The sequence below is a fragment of the Lotus japonicus genome, chromosome 1 (assembly GCF_012489685.1).
Source record: "Lotus japonicus ecotype B-129 chromosome 1, LjGifu_v1.2".
Classification (NCBI taxonomy): Eukaryota; Viridiplantae; Streptophyta; class Magnoliopsida; order Fabales; family Fabaceae; genus Lotus; species Lotus japonicus.
In genome coordinates, this window is record NC_080041.1 from 84,723,098 (window position 1) to 84,742,394 (window position 19,297).

General features: G+C 35.5%; 2 protein-coding genes across 2 annotated transcripts; one reads left to right on the forward strand and one right to left on the reverse strand.

The window, feature by feature from the left end:
• The first annotated feature begins 2,958 nt into the window (after nt 1–2,958).
• Nucleotides 2,959–7,215, forward strand: LOC130724966 (protein phosphatase 2C 53-like). The gene is made up of 6 exons (XM_057576233.1): nt 2,959–3,114; nt 3,261–3,340; nt 3,603–4,909; nt 5,007–5,321; nt 5,408–5,513; nt 6,540–7,215. The coding sequence occupies exons 3-6, from the start codon at nt 4,037–4,039 to the stop codon at nt 6,872–6,874; spliced, it is 1,629 nt and encodes a 542-aa protein (XP_057432216.1). The 5' UTR covers nt 2,959–3,114; nt 3,261–3,340; nt 3,603–4,036; the 3' UTR covers nt 6,875–7,215.
• Nucleotides 7,216–9,896: 2,681 nt separating this feature from the next.
• LOC130724959 (aminopeptidase M1) lies at nt 9,897–17,981 on the reverse strand. Its single transcript, XM_057576229.1, has 19 exons — nt 17,688–17,981; nt 17,449–17,594; nt 16,815–16,917; nt 16,380–16,566; nt 16,193–16,286; nt 15,305–15,458; nt 15,069–15,173; nt 14,823–14,939; nt 14,461–14,574; nt 12,569–12,751; nt 12,175–12,460; nt 11,974–12,095; nt 11,797–11,894; nt 11,513–11,690; nt 11,315–11,429; nt 11,170–11,237; nt 10,977–11,051; nt 10,418–10,495; nt 9,897–10,315 (listed from the first exon to the last, which is right to left on the reverse strand). The coding sequence occupies exons 1-19, from the start codon at nt 17,901–17,903 to the stop codon at nt 10,130–10,132; spliced, it is 2,625 nt and encodes an 874-aa protein (XP_057432212.1). The 5' UTR covers nt 17,904–17,981; the 3' UTR covers nt 9,897–10,129.
• Between the last annotated feature and the right edge of the window lie 1,316 nt (nt 17,982–19,297).

Consider the following 19,297-nt stretch of genomic DNA (forward strand, 5'->3'; position numbering starts at 1 on the left):
CCTCACCGACAGCCGTAACAGAATTTCAACGATCAAATCCTCATGAAGCAGAGTGGGGGTCATCGTCATGCTTTTCCCGATTCTGTTTCATATTATTAAGATAAATAATAAGTATAAGATATATAATAAAATATTTAGAAAAAAAATATGAATAATGCGAAGAAAAAAATTACCAAAAAGGGGAAAAAAATGGTATTTACAGGAATGGTGTGAATCTTAACAGCTTGGAGCTTGCGTGGCAAGGAGCTGGATCCGCTCCATGCGACGCGGATTACCAGAACAAAATCTGTGTCATGTGACGCGAATCCCGTGTAAGAAACATTGAACTGAATTCGCGTCACATGTAGCGGAATCAATCTAATCAATGTCTGCAATTTCTTCAAAACATATTTTTGTTTTGTGCTTTAAAAAGATTAAGATATTTTGTTTCGCCGTCGCAGGCTTCAAGCTTTAATATCAAAGTATCTTTTTGAAATTCAAACTAATTTTGCAAAAAAACTATGAAGAAAATAAATTCATATTTCAAATCTAATTAGTTAATTACCATGTTGTATCTACTTTCAAATTATTGCTGTACATTTACTAATACTACCTATATATTTTTTTAACGTGAATACTACCTATACATAAGAATTACTATAAAAATCATAAGTTTATATACATAAGTTTCCCATACATGTATCATTAGGAGATTTTTCCCATTCACAAAAAAAACATGTATCATAAGGAGTTATCAAATGGAATAAAAAATAAATAAACATTTTTTAAATAGAGATTTTTATTTTTGTCAAAAAATTAGAGATTTTTATTACATTTTCTCAAACTTTTTAAAATCAAAATATATTTTTAATTTCTACACAACCAAAAATATATATTGATAATTTCCTCAATTACTTCAAATAACATGTAAATTTCTTCAAATCAATCAATAATATCAATATATATTTCAAATTAGCGACCTCTTCAAGTTCTCTCTGGCTATTAAATTAGCGACATCGATCTTCTATGCTTAAAGATTGCAACTAAGACAAGTTAGGAAGGGACAATAACAGATTAACAGCTCATCAACTCGAGAAAAATTAACAAGGTTGAGCCAGTGCTAAGTTTTAATGTTCAACATTCAAACCAAGAGAAAAGACGTCAAAACCATTGTCTTTTTTCCGAAAAGGTGTGAAATAATGAATGAAGTTGGGAAAGTCTTAACGAGAATGAATTCATCCTCGTAACACTTGTAGTCAGGGTATCTTCCTAAAATTTTCATGTGAGGCCTACTTTTGAGGTGAATGAAACTCTTTTTTCTTAGGCCACCAATGCGATTCAATTGAAAATGATGGGAAAATAATGAACGAGTAGCTGAGACGTCTAATAAATCATAAAGAACATGAACACCTCTTAATGGGCCGCAAGAGACAGGGTGAAGTTGAGAATGACCAATGCAAAGGAAAGCCAGGATATGATTTTCAAAGTTTGTGAAGGGAACTCTCAATCCTAATGCCAAAAATATGAAGGAGAACCTGAAAATATCCCTAGATTTCTCGGCGCAAACACGAGCACCATTGTTTAGGAAAATAAGGGTATATGTACTATATAGTCTTGGAGTGTTTTCCTCTCTGATTATCTTCAGGTTTTCTTTATCAATGTCGGATTCGTACATACAACAGGTTCCCCAAATCTCCTTTTATGCCCAATTATATGCAACACCATAATTTTTAAATGATGAGTTCACGCTCATAAGGTTATTATTGAATGAAAAATAATGGTGGTTAACGTCGTAAAATTATGCTTCTGCAAGAGTTCTTCCCCCTTAATAAATCATGGTTAGATAAAATGATTTTGATTGGAGTAGTCGAAGCACAAAAGCAGGGTTATTTGCATTGCAGCAAAATCTGGAAATACACTAGGCAGAGAGGTGATGGTTTTGACTAGGAAGGTTATAGCATATGTGGCTGAAGAAAAGATGTAAAGATTGGTCACAATTATCTTTCAAGAAGTTTGAAATTGCGCTCAATTGTTGTAAAATGGGTTCAATTGTTGTCATTTCTTCTCAAAAGTACAAGTGATTTTAAATTTGAAAAGTAAAAAAAACAGTGAATATTTAATGAAATTTGAAGAATTTAATATTCTGTGAAAATGAGGTTTAAAGAAGAGAAATATGAGATTTTATTTAACAAATCTAAAGTCACATTTAATATTTTAGATTACGAGTTTTGATGGGAAAGAGACTTCATATTATTTAATGAAATCTGTAAATAAAACACTCAGAAAATGAAGTTTTGAGAGTTTTAAGTGTAATAAAAGTAATGTGAAAACTAAAATTAAAATTACTTGATTCTAAAAATAAAAGGGTAGAATCCTAATATACTAAAATTACACACACTCCACATTATATGGACTTAAATGCATCTAACCCTGAGGAGCAAGTTTTAAGAGGCAGTAGACCTTCCTTGCCTCACCCGAGTTAGATATGTGTGTATGCTATATTTAGCTGTCGATGCCCTTTACGGCTTTACCGTTTTAGGAATAACAAGCTTTTATTAATTGATCTTTGTCTCTCCTTATATTTTTAATAAAATTTGTTTCCTTTATTTCTTTAACCAATAATTTTAGAATATTAATTATAACACCATCAAACTCATAGATTAACTCGCACAAAGTTGTTCGAACTTAAGAAGTAATTAGTTAAATTCAAATCTCCGTGAATGTTTTTGAAATTTGGAGTATTAAAATGTGTGATCTCGAATTTTGATGCTACAAATGAATTTCTAAACTGAAAATCAAACAAAACCATAAAAAATGATTGTTTCCGCAGATCATACATGTAGTTCTAAACATTTATGAATAAAAAATAAAGTGAGAAATTGGGAATTGGGATAGGTGGAGATGCTTTAATATGCTTGATCAAGATTTGACATGTGTCCAACTCCAACCCCATTGCTTTCTCTTTCCCTCAACAAAACAACAACACAACACACTTTCTCTTGCTCTTTTATTTTTTTTTTCTATATTGCCCCTTTCTCTTTTCAAGCCAACAAAAGCTTCTTTTGTGTTGTTTTGGTCATTTTCTTCTTCTTCTTCTTCTCCACTGTCTTTCTCGCGCTTCCATCACCCACCCAGGTATGCATATGCATATAATCATATAATATTATGGACCAGAATAACTCAGCTCAGCTTTTTTTTTTCTCCTGCAATTTAATCGTTTGAATTAACCAAACTTCATATCTTTTTTCGATTGATTTTCATCTTCAATCATGGGGTTTCAGGTGTAAGAAAAAATCATCAGAAACACAGTGAGAAGTGAAGAGAAGCAAGAAACTAGATTCTACATGGTTCACAAAATTGGGTACTACTACTGAATCTGTTCTTGTCCCTTCTTTCATTCATTTTTGTAATTATTGTTGTTGCCTCAGATCCAGGCAACTTGTTGTGGTGTTATGTAGAAAAATGGGTATTGTCTTTTTTTGTGATTCTTGAGACTTTGCTTTTTCTGGGTTTTCTTTCTCATCAACTTTTTTTAATTTTCTCTTTTCTTTCATGTGTTTAGAGATAATGACTGTTGGTCTCTCTCTCTCTTGTGGGATTTAATGTTTCTTTTTTGTTTTCAGATGAAGTTTGTGTGTTTCAAGTTTCAAGCTGGTTCTCTCTCACTGGAGTTAACATATATAGACAGAGAAGGGTGTGATGTGTATATGTGATAATAGTGCTTAGAAAGGGTGTTGCTTAGCTGTTTTTGGTTGAATTGTCCACGAATCGAAGTTCGAATCCATTTTGGTTGACCAGATCTGACTACCCATTTCACTTTCACTACTTTTTAGCTAGTTCATGCTTTGGACATGTAGAATTTGTCTCCTCCTTAGGCCTTACTGGGCTTGTTAGTCATGGATAGTGATCTTTTGAATCCACGCCTCGCATTCTGGGATCGTTTTCAATCGGTGAAGCAGGGGATAAATTAGTTAACACATGACAGACTGTGTGGTGGTATCTGAAGGGTGGGAGGGTAACTTTCTGTGCTGCCTAGATAAGGGTTTTGATGGAGTAGATGTCGACCACGGTGGCATTTCCATCAGGAGTAGGTAATTCAGTGTGTGATAAGCAAACTTACATGGATGTATCCAGAATTAAGCTGATGGCAGATTCAGGATTGTTATCCATTTCTACTGAGACTTCTATAAGTTCTGATGAAGTTCATAATGGTAGCTATGAGGATGAAATTGGTATTGGTATTACAGCAATAACACCCTCAAAACAGGGAAGTGAAGGAGAAATTCCATTGTTGAATTTGATATCTCGAAACATAAGCACTTCTGTTGTTGGTGATGAAGTTTTAAATCCAGAAATTGAGGAGGAGGAGGATTCGATGTCATTGGAGGGTGATCCAAACCTTGATATCTCTCCTCGTTCAGTTGCGAGTGAGAACAGTAGTATTTTTGGAGATGAGTTAATTAGTTCTGAGATTACTTCAGATTTTGGGATAAGGAATTCCATAGACGCAGAGAAGAGCATCTCTGCTGTAAGAATTATTGCTATGGCTGCTGATTTGGACAAGTCAAATGTGGAGGCAGATATTATTATGAGTGAACCCCTTGCTGTGGCAGTGAGCCTCGAAGAAGAAACAGGAGTTAGATCTGCCCCGGTGCCTGCTACAGCTCTTCATCAACCACCTCTTGAAAAGGAGGTGTGTGGAACTGTTGGCCGTAGTGTTTTTGAATTGGATTGGACTCCACTTTGGGGATTTACAACTTTGTGTGGAAAAAGACCAGAGATGGAAGATGCAGTTGCTACTGTGCCTCGGTTTATGAAAATTCCTATTGAAATGCTAATTGGTGACAGGATATTTGATGGAATGAACAAGTGTTTCCGTCAGCAGACAAGTCATTTCTATGGAGTCTATGATGGCCATGGTGGCTCTCAGGCAAAGTTTTATTTTGTTTTAAATGTGATTATTGTGTCTAATTGTTCGCATTTTTCTGTTCGTAACTCTTCACATTGAGCTTGCTTTCCTCATTCAGGTGGCAAATTTTTGTCGTGATCGTATGCATTTGGCTTTGGCTGAGGAAATAGAGCATGTCAAGGAAGGTCTATTAATTGGAAGTATCAATGATTGTCAAGATCAGTGGAAAAAGGCTTTCACCAATTGTTTTCTGAAGGTTGATGCTGAAGTTGGAGGGAAAATTAATAGTGAACCTGTTGCCCCAGAAACTGTTGGATCCACTGCTGTTGTTGCTGTTGTCTGTTCATCTCATATCATAATTTCAAACTGTGGTGATTCAAGAGCAGTTCTATGTCGTGGCAAAGAACCCATAGCGTTATCTGCTGATCATAAAGTAAGTCACCTCCAATTACAGTTTTGCATCCCCTTTGAAAATAGGTTTTACTGATTAGAATCTGATGTCCGATTGTGAAATGGTAGCCTAATCGAGAAGATGAATATGCTAGAATTGAGGCAGCTGGAGGCAAGGTGATACAATGGAATGGTCATCGCGTATTTGGTGTTCTTGCAATGTCAAGGTCTATTGGTATGTACAAATTCCTAACTCACTTTATTTATGTTTTTGTGTTATCTTCTAGTTTGGGTTGAATGGAAATCTTTTGGTGGGTGGTTGATTACAAGGACTTTATTTTTAATGCACTTATTAGTATCTTAGTTATGAATGGAGAAAGTGGATATTAGTTAAATGGTTTCGGCATGCCAATGGTTTATGTATGTACTCTGATATGAGAGCATATCGAGCAGTTTTATACTTAATTTTTGAAAGATATGTTATCAGAGGATTCTAGAGTTTAATTAAATATCTCTATCGTATCAGCATTCAGGGCACATTTTTTTAACAAAAGAAAAGTTAGGATTTGAGTGACATGAAACGTGTAAAATTCTCCGGCCAAAATATCTTGCAATTTCCGATGGTTCATCCTATAAAATTTCATTTAGGGTCTGTTTGGATGAGGGATAGTGTAGGGTAAAGGATGAAAAGTGAATAATTGTTGCTGTTTTGGAATTTCTAAATAAATAAAATAAAAATTTATATATATATATATATATATATATATATATATATATATCAAAAGAAAGGAAATGTGAAGGGTTGTTCCACCTCAACTGAGCCTTTTTGAGTTACCTAAATAGGTGCATAATTAGTAATTTAGTATAATGAAATTGAGTTACCTTCCCCTTTCTTCCCTCAGCAGGGATTTTTTTTTCATCCTATCATTGTACTTTTAAACCTAACGTAGCCTCAATTGTTGAAGATCTACTCCATAAACTGCGAATCTTAAAATTTTAAGTTCATCAATGCGGTATATTTGATTTTCTGTTGCAGCTAACCCTGAAGGTATTCAGGGGAGCAATTCAAATGAATATTTTGTGTTTAGCTATCTGATTGACCGGATTGCTTCTCTGTGTACTGTAGCTAGAATAGTAGAACAAGTTTTTGACCTTGAATAATGCCTGATTATGGAAACTATGAATTGTTTTGCTTTGTTTTTTTATTAGGCACTTTGTTCTCCTCAAATTGTTTCTATTATACTATGACTGTGACTTTCAGGTGATAGATATTTGAAGCCATGGATTATTCCTGATCCAGAAGTTACATTTCTTCCTCGTGCAAAAGATGACGAATGTCTCATTCTTGCCAGTGATGGCCTGTGGGATGTCATGACAAATGAAGAGGCATGTGACCTAGCTCGGAGACGCATACTTTTCTGGCACAAGAAAAATGGCTTGTCCATGTCCTCAGAAAGGGGAGAAGGAATTGATCCCGCTGCACAAGCAGCTGCGGAGTTCCTATCAAACCGTGCTCTTCTGAAAGGAAGCAAAGATAACATCACCGTGATTGTAGTTGATTTGAAAGCCCAGCGAAAATTTAAGAGTAAATCATAACTGTTTCCTTCAACTGCACAAAAGCTAGATGTGATCCAATATAGTTTTGCCCCTTAGTTTTCATCTGGGCATCTCCTAGCTTAAGCCTTCATCCCCTCTTTCCTTAGAACTCTCAACTGATTAAGTGTTTCCTTGTTCATTGCCGCATTTGGGGCTCTGTAAATCTTTGCTGCTTATTGTAGGTATAGGTTCATCAGTTCCCTTCTTTTGAATCAGCATATTTGTATTCATTGTTATGCCTCCGAGAACAAAAGCTCTGTGAGGTATTTACTTCATACAGTTTTAGCATGTGTTGTTTATAGAAAAAAATGTAGTAGCTATTTGGCATTGTGGTTTCCAAATTGTGATTCATAGTCAGTATTTTCTATTACATCATTCCTTATTCAGAGCCTACTCTATTGTTGGATTGACATCATTGGCCATAACCTGATTCTTGTGGTTGTGCTACAATAATAATGGTAGGGGATAACTATAGACAAGGCTGCTTAAGGAATAATGATGGTACTTATTGTGACTTTCCCACTGAATTCTGAGAGTAACTGCTTTATAAACAAGAATTTGATTCAGGAAAGAGTGATGAACTGTTGCATTCTTATTTCTATCTGGAGATTAATTTCAGATTTTTTCTTTACTAAGTTATGGGCTAGCTTCACACACTCAGCATTCTAGTTTTGCAGCAACTTTTTTTTGTTTCATCTTATTGAGATAAGTTTTTTATATGGCCATGATTGATGACTCCATAAAAATCCAAGCATGACATGCTAAAAGGTCCTACTTGTCTGGCTGTATCATGTTTTGTGCAATAAAATAGAAGTTGATGAAAATGACTTTTGAACTGCCTAAGCAAAGGTTGTCATTCAACCCTACAACTTTATTTTTGTACCAATTAAAGGTGATGCCCATCGCATCACATGTCTTCTGGTTTATTGTTTCTCTTTTACATATGAATAATTGAAACTTAGGACAAAAAGCTGCAATGAACCGCAGGTTTCAGTTCACCCCAGTGAGTGTTTAGATGAGCGTTTTCAAAATTGACTTTTGATAGAATTGATTATGTAAAGTTGAGTTCAAGTGAGTTAGATGTGAAGTGATTTATGTTTGGACATGTTTATAAGAAAAGTGATTCAGACAACATAAAGTTGTGAAAACTAGTTATAAAATTGTAAATTTCACAATTGATTATGTTCATCGTAGAAACTACTCTACCTTTCCTTTAGAGTTGATTTTGGGATTAAAATTGACTTTCTAAGTTGTTTGCCAGACATTTATGTATCCTCTATAAGTGATTATTATCAATGAGAATTGGTTCTAATGCTCCAAATGTGGAATCAAACACTCAATAAGCCACTAAACTTCAATCAGGCAATAAGCACTAATTGGACCGGGGTGTGGCGGAGAGGTTATAAACATGAGGACTTCGTGGTGGAGGAAGCTAATGGATCTATGAATAATTATTCTTGATTGGAATAAAAATTTGTTTCATCTGGTATCCTAACACTAATTTAATTTGTAAGAAACTAACTTTTTTAGTGAGTATGAATTTATCAATCACAACTCTTGATAAAATATATTTTTTGGTCGAAAATTGAATTAAGTCTATATATCAGACAACATTGAGCATCACCATTCACCGCACACTCTCCTTCATCATGCTCAACATTCTGATGGCTTGAACCCCAACTGGGAATCATGTCTGAAGTTGTTACAAATGTTGCTCTCAAGTCTCAACACTCAACTTACCTTTGCCTAGCCTAGTGGAGCTAACCTTCCTTTCAACAATTGTTTCATGGAAAAATAACAATCATAGGAATTTATTTCTAATTGACAAAGATGTTTGTTCAAGTCCCAGCAACAATGACCCTGGAAAGGTTCATGATGTATGGGACCATGAATGTGCTTCATGTATCACCCACTTGTTTAGGGTTGAGCATTCAATGGTGAACTTAAAAAGCCACTTACAATTGTTTTACAACCAATCATTCTAGATAATGCCTTTATGTCTTACTGTGGCAACACGCACCAAGTTAGCCAAAACTTATCTTCTCATGAAAAAGAGTACAAAACCCATAATCCTTCTACCTCTTATTCCGTAGGCTTTCTCACTCTTGTAAATATAAGATTGTGTGTGAAATTATATGACTTTTTATGGAAACATTCTTTCAGAAATGTATATTTTTTATAATTTGATCTTTAACTTTGTTCTCTGATTGTGTAATTATTCCTCAATAAAGCACTAATTTGGTTATTATCTCTAAGATATTTGTGTTAGAATGATGTGATTAGCATATACCCAAATAAGGTTTTCCACGGGTAGTAGTTAATCCAATTGGTATTAAATTTGGTCACATTCCACCTCAAACTTCCTTTTCCTTTTTATTTAATATATGCACAAATTGTCAAAATTGAGTTAGTTTATACATGAGAAAAAATAAAATTTTATCCTATTAAATTTACTTGGCTTAAGTTATTTTAACTACATATAAGCTTTTTCTCCCAGAATGATAGCTCAAGTGGTAAGAATTAGAGGACATGTAGGTTGTGTGGGTGAGGTCTAGGGATCAATCATTGGAGGGAGCTTCCCGATGTAAAATAAACTACTTATAAGCTTTTTAAAACTTATTTAAATTAATTTTCAAATAAACTTTTAAATAAATATATATTAATTACTCATGTTTGATCATGTTAAATATATGTATGAAATAATGTGATTCTTTAAATATTTATTGAAAGAGAGATTAACACAATATTTCAATTGAGATGGTCACTGACATGAAAGGATCAAGATCCTCGCAAGTATCCTTTTTATGTCTATATCTCTATATGTATAAAGTAGATGGACTTTTTGAATATTTGGGAGAAACATACACAATGTTTAAGAGAAATATACACAATATTTGAGATTTTCATATCACATGCGAGAATCCTATTCCATGAGAGGGGGAGAGAGAAGTGAGAGAGGGGAAGTGGGTGAATGGTGTGGAGGAGGAAAGGATGCTGCTAATAGCATGTGAAGTGAAACATGTGACAACAACGCGGTGTTCATTATCATTCAACAGAATCATGTTAACAGCAAGAAACAAATTTGGTCACTTTTATATGCATGAAAAACATATTTGAACTCGACCTTAATTTATAGATCATCATCTGCTCGACCGCAATGGCATAGTAACATTGACAGACTGAAAAAAAAGTCAGACTCATAATCACCACCACAGTGACAGAGAAAATACACTGCTAAACAGGAGGAAGCAGAGCCTAGTATTTCCTGTATGCCAACTCCTGTATAGCATCGGCAATACTTTTTTCATTCTGAACACTCTTCACCCAGTTTGCATTGATATATACCCGCTCACGGCTCTGCTTTAATGTTCTAGCAATGGCAGGCATAGGATGGCTAGCAAAGAATTCCTCTACTTCCTTGGCCTTCTCAAAGGATGCAAACTGCACCAACAAAAATAAGAAGAATGAGTCATGGTAATCGAACATTCCAGAGTGGGGATGTCAGAATGGAACAAAGCATGTAGAGGCAAAAGAGATGCAAACCGGGGAGACAACTGAGCTGACAAAGCGAGTAACCAAAAATCCAGAACCATATGTTTTTACGATGTACTCCCACTTTTCCTGCATAACATTGGAGAACCGTTAAGAAAATGACGCTAGCATGGGAAAGGGGTTAAAAAAGTATATATATCATGATCTCCATTGCAGTTTTTTCTTAAAAATGAAGGTCTAGCTGATGAAAAGTGACACTAGTGCAGGCATGAAAAAACAGAGAGTGAATTTTAGCATGCTCTCTAGGCTTAGAACCAGTGGGGCATGTAAAACAGTAAAATCATTTGATAAGATAAATGATATGAATGTTAGCAAAGAATTTGGGTGGCATTCACAAATCAGACTCTAGCTCTAGGACTAAGTTTTTTCCGAACAATAATAACAGAACAAAAACTTTGTCCAATTAATTATATCTAACTCAAAACATTGACCAATTTCCTGAACCTTGAAGGAGTCTGATATTGATACAGATGAAAAATAAGTGTGTACCCAACTTCATTTCAATTTAATGTGCCTCACACTCCATATACTGTTCCTGTGTTGTTCATACCTTAAGCCATGCCCAAGCCACGTCTCGTCCCTCCCGACCAACAGCGAGCCCAAAAACGGCATCCTGGCTACGAACCTTGTCCATACATAACATATTAATCTCCAAACTAATAATAATAATAATAATATGTCAACTTGTATATGTAATTATGTATGTATAATCAGATTTCAAAAAATTGCAGAAAGTTAGACACCTCAGAAGACAACACGAAGTTAAGAACTTCGAGAATTAGATCTGGATCATGTGAAGCTCCCAGTGAGCCTACACAAGCATAGAAAAATATTAATATCTAGACCCATAAAAATGATGTTATACGCGCATCGAAGATATTTCATTACCTAGAATGCGTGTTTTTTCTTGACTTAGGTCAGTTTCTCTGTATATTTTCAGAAGGGATTCATAACCCGATCGGTTAGATTTGCTTGCCCGTTGCATTACCGCCACATATGTTGCCTGCCAAATTTACAATTTACAATAATTATCAATAGATGAATTCATAGGGAAATTTTGTGCATTCAAATGATACTGCAGCAAACCTTTCTTAAATCAGGTGGAAGCAGTGGTGTATTTCTGTCTTCTAAGAATGCCTGAAAACGCTTATTAGCTTCATCTAGGGTCAGATCATGTCCAAATCCGGCGAGGGCAGTCAAAATTTCTCCTCTCAACATTGCATCAAGATGACTTTCTCCGGATTTAGGCTCCCAACCAAGCCTCCTGCAAGACATTATCAGTAAGAATGTTATAGCAGAGATGCTCTAATTCCTAAAAATTCTCGTTAACCGAAATTCCAACCTCCCAAGGATCAATTTATACAACTTACTCAGCAGAGTATTGGAAAAGGTTAATAAAGAACTGCTTGAAATAATCTACTAAGTCGGGAACTGCATCAGCTACAATACGTTGAATTTTATAACTTACCTGTAAAATGAAAGAATCGGAATTAAATACAGTAAATAACCCAAGTAATGAATGAGCAAGATTTGGAAGATAACATTACGGAAATCAGGTTAGACAGGACAGTATAATCAACTTCCTCTCTGTAAGCTCCCATCAAGTTAATCAAGGAGGTCAATGATTCTTGGCAAGCCATACTTAGTGCTTGTGTATCATCCAAAATTCCTGAAGTAGTAACTCAAAAGTTATTAAATTTTCCTTTTCAACCATTGGAAATAAATAATCAAGAGATTATCAAATTTACCATATCGGTCCGAGGCCGATAAGAATTGTTTCTCTACAGCATATCTAAGTTTAGCCGCAAGCAGCTCATCATATTTCACCCTGTAGAAACCAGCCTGTTCCACATTAAGTTTAATCCAAGATTTAGCGCCTTCAGCAATTGGGGAACCCAACAACTCTTTAACATCACGTGTTTCAGATTTCGTTTGCAAGAGGAAATTCTTGCGGACATCATAAGAGCCAAAGCATAGTGTGATTGGAACAATCCAATCGCCTTCCCCTTGAGCACCGCTTGACAAAAATTGTGACTGCCAATAAGCATAAAAAGCTTAAAGTTAAAATTGAACATGGATTTTCTCTCTGAAAATAAGCACTCAAGGAAGTAATGAAAAGGCAAGATACAACAATGAAAGTACCTGATTAAACTCCAATTTCTGATCAATGACTTTAACTGATACAACAGGATATCCTTGCTGCTTTGTCCATGAGGTCATCAACTTATTCACAGGTTCACCAGATCCTTCCTCAAGTGCAGCCCATAGATCCTCAGTCCTGGCATTTGAGCAAGCATGCCTTTTTATATATGAAGCGAGTGATCTCTGGTTAAACAAAAAAAAAAGACAATATATAATTCAATCACAACTAATGCAATATATAACTCAAGTTATATCCTATTTCATACGTAATTAAATATACACTTATAAAAACATCCGCGCCATAACATAAAAGCACATCTGCCAGTGGCTCATTGAGTTCAATATTAAATACCATAGATAACAAACTAAATTGTGCAACCAATTCAACCTACTATTAGGATATATGTAGTCACATGCTGACATGGCATTGCTGACATGTCAATCTGTAACAGAATTAGTTATTAGGTGTAACAGAATCAGTTACTGTGTAACTGATTCTCTCTCTCTCTCTTAGTAACAGCTTGCTACGCAAGCTTCTCTGATTCTCTATAAATAGCTAAATGCTATTCATTGTAACTCAACTTTTCAGAAATACAATTCAGTTTACAATTCAGTTAGAATTTTAACATGGTATCAGAGCAGGGAACGATCCTTGATCTTTTTTCTCTATATATGCAGCAGCCTGCTGGTTTTCAAAGTTCAGACAAGACCCTAGTTTGCAAGCTGAACAAAGCTTTATATGGGCTCAAACAGGCTCCAAGAGCTTGGTTTGATAGGTTAAAGACAGCTCTAATCAAATTTGGGTTCAGGGCAAGCTGTTGTGATCCTTCCCTCTTTACTTTCCATCATAAGTCAAGTATCATCTATATTTTGGTCTATGTAGATGACATCATTATCACAGGGAATTTTCTGCCCTTTATTCAAGAGATTGTTCAAAAGCTTAATTCTGAATTTGCTTTAAAACAATTGGGTCAGTTAGACTATTTTCTTGGTGTTCAAGTCCATCACTTGCAAGATAGGTCTCTCCTACTTACTCAGACCAAATACATTGGTGATCTTCTTGAAAGAGCAGACATGGCTGAAGCTAAAGGCATCTCTACACCTATGGTCAGTGGTGCCAAACTAAGCAAGCATGGAGCAGATTATTTTGCAGATCCTACACTCTATAGGTCCATAGTTGGGGCCTTGCAATATGCCACTCTTACCAGACCTGAAATAAGCTTTTCAGTCAACAAAGTGTGTCAATTTCTCAGTCAGCCCTTGGAGGAACATTGGAAGGCAGTTAAGAGGATATTGAGGTATCTAAAGGGTACAATTCATCATGGCTTGCATATCAAGCCTTGTTCTCTGCATTCTCCAGTAGCTCTAGTGGCATACTGTGATGCTGATTGGGGATCTGATCCTGATGACAGGAGGTCCACCTCAGGGTCATGTGTATTCTTTGGTCCTAATCTTGTCTCTTGGACCTCTAAGAAGCAAACTTTGAGGGGGTGTATTAGGATATATGTAGTCACATGCTGACATGGCATTGCTGACATGTCAATCTGTAACAGAATTAGTTATTAGTTACTGTGTAACTGATTCTCTCTCTCTCTTAGTAACAGCTTGCTACGCAAGCTTCTCTGATTCTCTATAAATAGCTAAATGCTATTCATTGTAACTCAACTTTTCAGAAATACAATTCAGTTTACAATTCAGTTAGAATTTTAACACCTACTCAATTCAAAGCTCTAAAAACTCACAATGATAACTTTCTTATGCTATGAGAAGTAATATAACTTATTATCCCACCATGAACAGTTCATGTGGGTTTTCGGACTATATCAAATTTGGCATTGAAAATTTAAATTCTTTTTACAAAAGTAGCCAGGTAGGAAGGGGCAAGTGCTGACCTGAAAAACTTCAGCGCCAAGATAGCTTTGTAACATCCTAATGACAGATGCGCCTTTTCTATAACTTATCGCATCAAATATTTCATCAATCTCACGAGCATGATTTATCTCCACCTGTAAAAATAATTTAGAAAGATTGAAATGCACTAAAATGTTAAGACAGCTTTTTTACTTTTTAACCAAATATTAATTAACATATCAATTCAGTCATCTAATCTACTTGAAAAATATCTACCAATATATAGATTGATGTTATATGACAAATGATGTAATTCGCATAAATCTCAAAATAAGATAAAATAAGCCAAATCCAATGTCTGAGGCAGACTAAACCCATGAAAAACCGAGAGATCAAATGATACCTCAATCGGGTGGGATTCCGCAAGCCCATCCAATCTAAGACCCTCAGTAGATTCTTGAAGAAATTGAGACCATATTTGCCACTCAGGAAACAAGCTATCAGTTGCTAAATAGCTCACCTGAACACACCCCCAAAGAAGAAGAAAGAAAGAAAAAAACTATCATTTAGTTATGAAGTTAGAATAAAATAAAGCAACAAAATTAACAAGACACTGCAACGGCAACAATATATGAACCACACAACTTACCCACGTTGCAAACCCCTCATTCAGCCATAAATGTGTCCACCACTCCATTGTGACAAGATTGCCAAACCACTGGTGGGCTAGTTCATGAGCTACTACAGTAGCGACCTTAACAGCAACCACAAAAGAAAGAAATATGATTATTTTACAGGTAGTAATAACATAACTAGTTGTGAAAAATTGAGATTGGAGAACTCAAGTCACCAAGACTAAATCAAATTTATGGATAATCAAACTACCCTCTGTTTGTTCGAAGCAGCAGAATGTTGATCATCATAGAGCAAAGCAGTCTCACGATATGTAACCAAACCATAATTCTCCATGGCTCCAGCAGCAAAATCAGGGATCGCAATCATATCCAATTTTGGCAAGGAGTAGGGAGTGGCAAAGTAACTGTTAAATTATCATAGTTAGACAAGCAATGATAAACAATGCAGTATAGCCATGTATATACTAATATAGTCAAGCAAACAGACTAATATGAAGATCAACATACACTGTGAACATGTTGTATGAAGGATGATGTGATCAACTGTCTATAAAATAGTAGTAGAAAAAAGATAGATAAACAACAAAACACAGGTTGGGTAGGTGGTAAAGAAGTTTTACTTATAAGATTATTTTTTTTCCATTAATAATGAGCTGTTAATCTTTGAGGGGTGGAAGACTGCACTGTGGAAGCCAACCAACCAACATAGGAGTTTCTGTGCCATAAACTTGTTGGGAAAGGAAAGGAAACAAACCTACATGTTGGTGTTATTTCCGAGTCCAAGCCCCCCTCGGCATGTTGAATTATAGTGTGAAATCAAATTAATTATGACCACCAATAATTTAAAGAGACGAAGGAACTTTTGTTGGTAATAAGATTTATACAACTCTTTAAGCATCTCTCACCTGCCTGTGTGAAGGTGTTATGTTACTATGACTTCTTTCAATTTTTCTCTTCAACTTTTGGGTCACACTCCTTGGGTAGAGTGGTTGTGACTTGAGACCCCAAAACAATTAAAAATTCTTATGCTTTGCAGCCACGAGGTAGACCAATGAAATTTTAAAGAGATGAAGTCCGGAATTATTTCTAATAAATTTCCAGCATGACAAACAAAGGATTCTGATAGGCCTATACTTACTCCTTGAATAGTTCCAAAGTTTTCACAGCAACATGAAGTGCAAATTTCCCCTGGTTTGCCTTACCAACTTGACAATACACTCGGACTTTGACCCCTGTAGGGATGTTGAATGCAATGAAGAACAGAAAGAAAGTCAGTGCTAACAATAAGGTCAACAACTTAAATGTGCATAGGAACATGGTTTTACCATCAGTGGTATGATCTTCCACATAATCAAACAAACCAACAACAACTGCAACCAAATATGTAGACATGATTGGTGATTCTTGATATGAAACAGTTTTCAGATTCCCATCTATCTTTTCCTCAGCAACAGGCATGTTGGAAAGAGCAACAAGATCCGAAGGCACATCCAATGTGATCTTGAAAGTAGCCTGCATGCAAGATCAACCACCTTTAAAAGTGGGTCGAACCTCAAGGTATTTATCATTTAGTAAAAGTAACTAGAATACCGAAATCCTACCTCTGACCCTCTTACAGTCTTACCAACCAAGCCATGAACCAAAAATAAGCTTTTTGTTTGAATATTATACTTGAGTTATTTGCAACAATAAAATATTATATCCTTGTATGTGCTTACAAAAAAGTCCATTTAAAAGGGAAGAGGAGGAGATCAATAAACCTTGCAGGCAGGTTCATCCCAACAAGGAAAGCATCGCCTAGCATCAGCTGGTTCAAACTGTGTAACTGCCATGTTCTTCTTCTCACCATTATGCTCATAGGTACTGCATATAAAAACATCCATATAAGTTAACATAAAAAGAGAAGCTAGAATGATCAATTAGTTTAATTTCTCAAGCCAAAGAATCTTGTAGTATGAACCCGTTTGGACACATGCTTATCTACTAGAAAATGCACTAAATAAGCTCCAATAAGTACACTATGTTTTGCATCCAACCGGCACTAGAATGTTAAAGCCAAAGAATCGTGGACAATGAACCTGTTTGGACACGGGCTTAACCGAGCTTATCTACTAGAAAATATACTAAGTAAGCTCCAATCCAATAAGCACGCAACGTTTTGCATCCAAATATATACATTGCATAACATTGGAAAAACAAAACTATAGTTTTATGCACCACTAGGGCTTTGCAACGAGCAATTCAATCAAAATTCGACAGCCGAAAAAGTAGTCATAGCACACAAACATTGATCAAAATGCAGTCCTAAGCAGAATTCAACTAAATCATTTTGCTTTAGGATTGATTCTTAAGGAACCTTGACATGAATCAAAATCAAACAAAGGCTAAATATACCTTCTGTAGAACCCTTTCATTCTATCATTGAGTGTTCCTTCAAACAGAATTGCCAAGACACCAAACCCTACAGGTAATTGTTCTGGAAACTCCAACACGAGAATTTCATCATCTTCAAACAATTCAACTCTTGAAGGTTTGACAACCTGCACAACAAACATTCATTCATTCATTCATTCACTGACTCTACAAAAATGAAGTAGGGATTGAGCAAAACAAGAGTTGATGATTGAGAGGACCTTGGAATTGTCTCGGATAGTGAACGATACGGCGTCGTTGGAGACGGAAAGCTCAGCGGCATTGAGAACGATGAAGGTGGTGGCGGAGACGATTTGGATGTCGACGGCGACGGAGCCGGCGAAGCGGCATGCGGCGAGGTCGGGGTTGAGCTTGATGTCGTAGCGTTTTGGAACGGCGAATTTGGGAAGACGCGGTTGTCCTTTGAATTGATCCATTTCTGATGATACGATGCGATCGGAAACTGATCGAGCTGAGAGTGAAACGGAAGGGTAAGCAAGGTGGTTATTTATATATAGATTGCTCTCAGTCTTGAGTACGACGTCGCTTCCACGGCACCTCTCTCATGATAAATATTGAAAAATAATTTGGTATTTTCTTCCATTTTGGATTATCCTACTTATCATGGATCGAGACGAGTAGTTGGTTCAAGTGGTACATTAATTTCTCTTAAATTAAGTCATTATGCCAACTCAAACATGATTTATCTCTTGTTGGTGATACCTAAAAGGGAAAAAGTCTACTTAGAATGGAAAATGAACATGGATGTAAGAGAAACTAGTAATTAGGGTGTGACACATCCCATCTCATCACTACAACTCGGACCATCATTGCATCCCAGTCATCTCTCGCAGAGTCGCAATGTTATAATGCTAAAGGCGGAAAGATTTACTCTCACATGTTTTAAGTTAGAACGAGAGAAATCTCTTTCAAAATACCAAACAACATAGACTCACTCATTTGCAGAAGCGTCGAGAAATCTTCCTGAAAGATTGCCACCAACTGAGATTTTACTGGATGCAGGAGGCTTTGAACATGAGATTTATTATAAAAGTGAGAGTTAAAACCCGAGATTTGTTACTAATTGTACCAACTCAAGTTGATACTATTTAGTGTCTTGTATGTTTATCTATTATACTCAATTATCCAATGAGTAATTAAATTACGAAAAAAAGGAGTTGTTGATTGATTTTTTTTACAGTAGTTGTAGATTGATTTGACCTATGGTAGGTGGACTAATATAATAATATTTTTAACCTCATATATACTCTAACTCTACTATGACAATTCTGTTTAAATTCATCGTGATAAATGACATTTTTAAAATGCATCTCATTAGAATTGAACATTTAACCTTAATAGTTCAAACAACCACTTTTAATCACTATCATCGACACACATTGGATGGATTAATATATATATATATATATATATATATATGGGGAATGCTAACTTACTCCAACTTATTTTTTAGAAGGAGTAAGTTAGCATGCAACACATTTTCATTGAGACAAAATCTGCCCTTCACTTATTCTATTAAGATCTTTTGATTTGTCAACCAGAAGGAGTAAGTTAGCATGCAACACCTTTTGATTAAAATTTGATTTGTCATTTTTAAAAGCTGTTTTTTAAAAACAATTCTTATGTTAGTTTGTAAATGTAAAATCCTAAAACTAACTCAAGAGATAGTTTTGTTTCCCTTTTAAGTTTTTAAACTTAATTTTTTTAGATAGTTTTTTTTTTACATCAGAAAGATAAATTGCACCCGTCAGGAATCGATCCATGTACCTTCTTCTAACCAACCCATATGTCTCACAGTTTCTCCTACCAC

Coding starts and splice junctions, on each gene's coding strand:
- LOC130724966 (XM_057576233.1), top strand. CDS start 4,037: ATGTCGACCACGGTGGCATTTCCATCAGGAGTAGGTAATTCAGTGTGT. Junction 4,910..5,006: donor ATGGCCATGGTGGCTCTCAG/GCAAAGTTTTAT, acceptor TTCCTCATTCAG/GTGGCAAATTTTTGTCGTGA. Junction 5,514..6,539: donor TGCAATGTCAAGGTCTATTG/GTATGTACAAAT, acceptor TGTGACTTTCAG/GTGATAGATATTTGAAGCCA.
- LOC130724959 (XM_057576229.1), bottom strand. CDS start 17,903: ATGGATCAATTCAAAGGACAACCGCGTCTTCCCAAATTCGCCGTTCCA. Junction 12,752..14,460: donor TTGGCGCTGAAGTTTTTCAG/GTCAGCACTTGC, acceptor TTGTTTAACCAG/AGATCACTCGCTTCATATAT. Junction 12,096..12,174: donor ATCGGCCTCGGACCGATATG/GTAAATTTGATA, acceptor TTACTACTTCAG/GAATTTTGGATGATACACAA.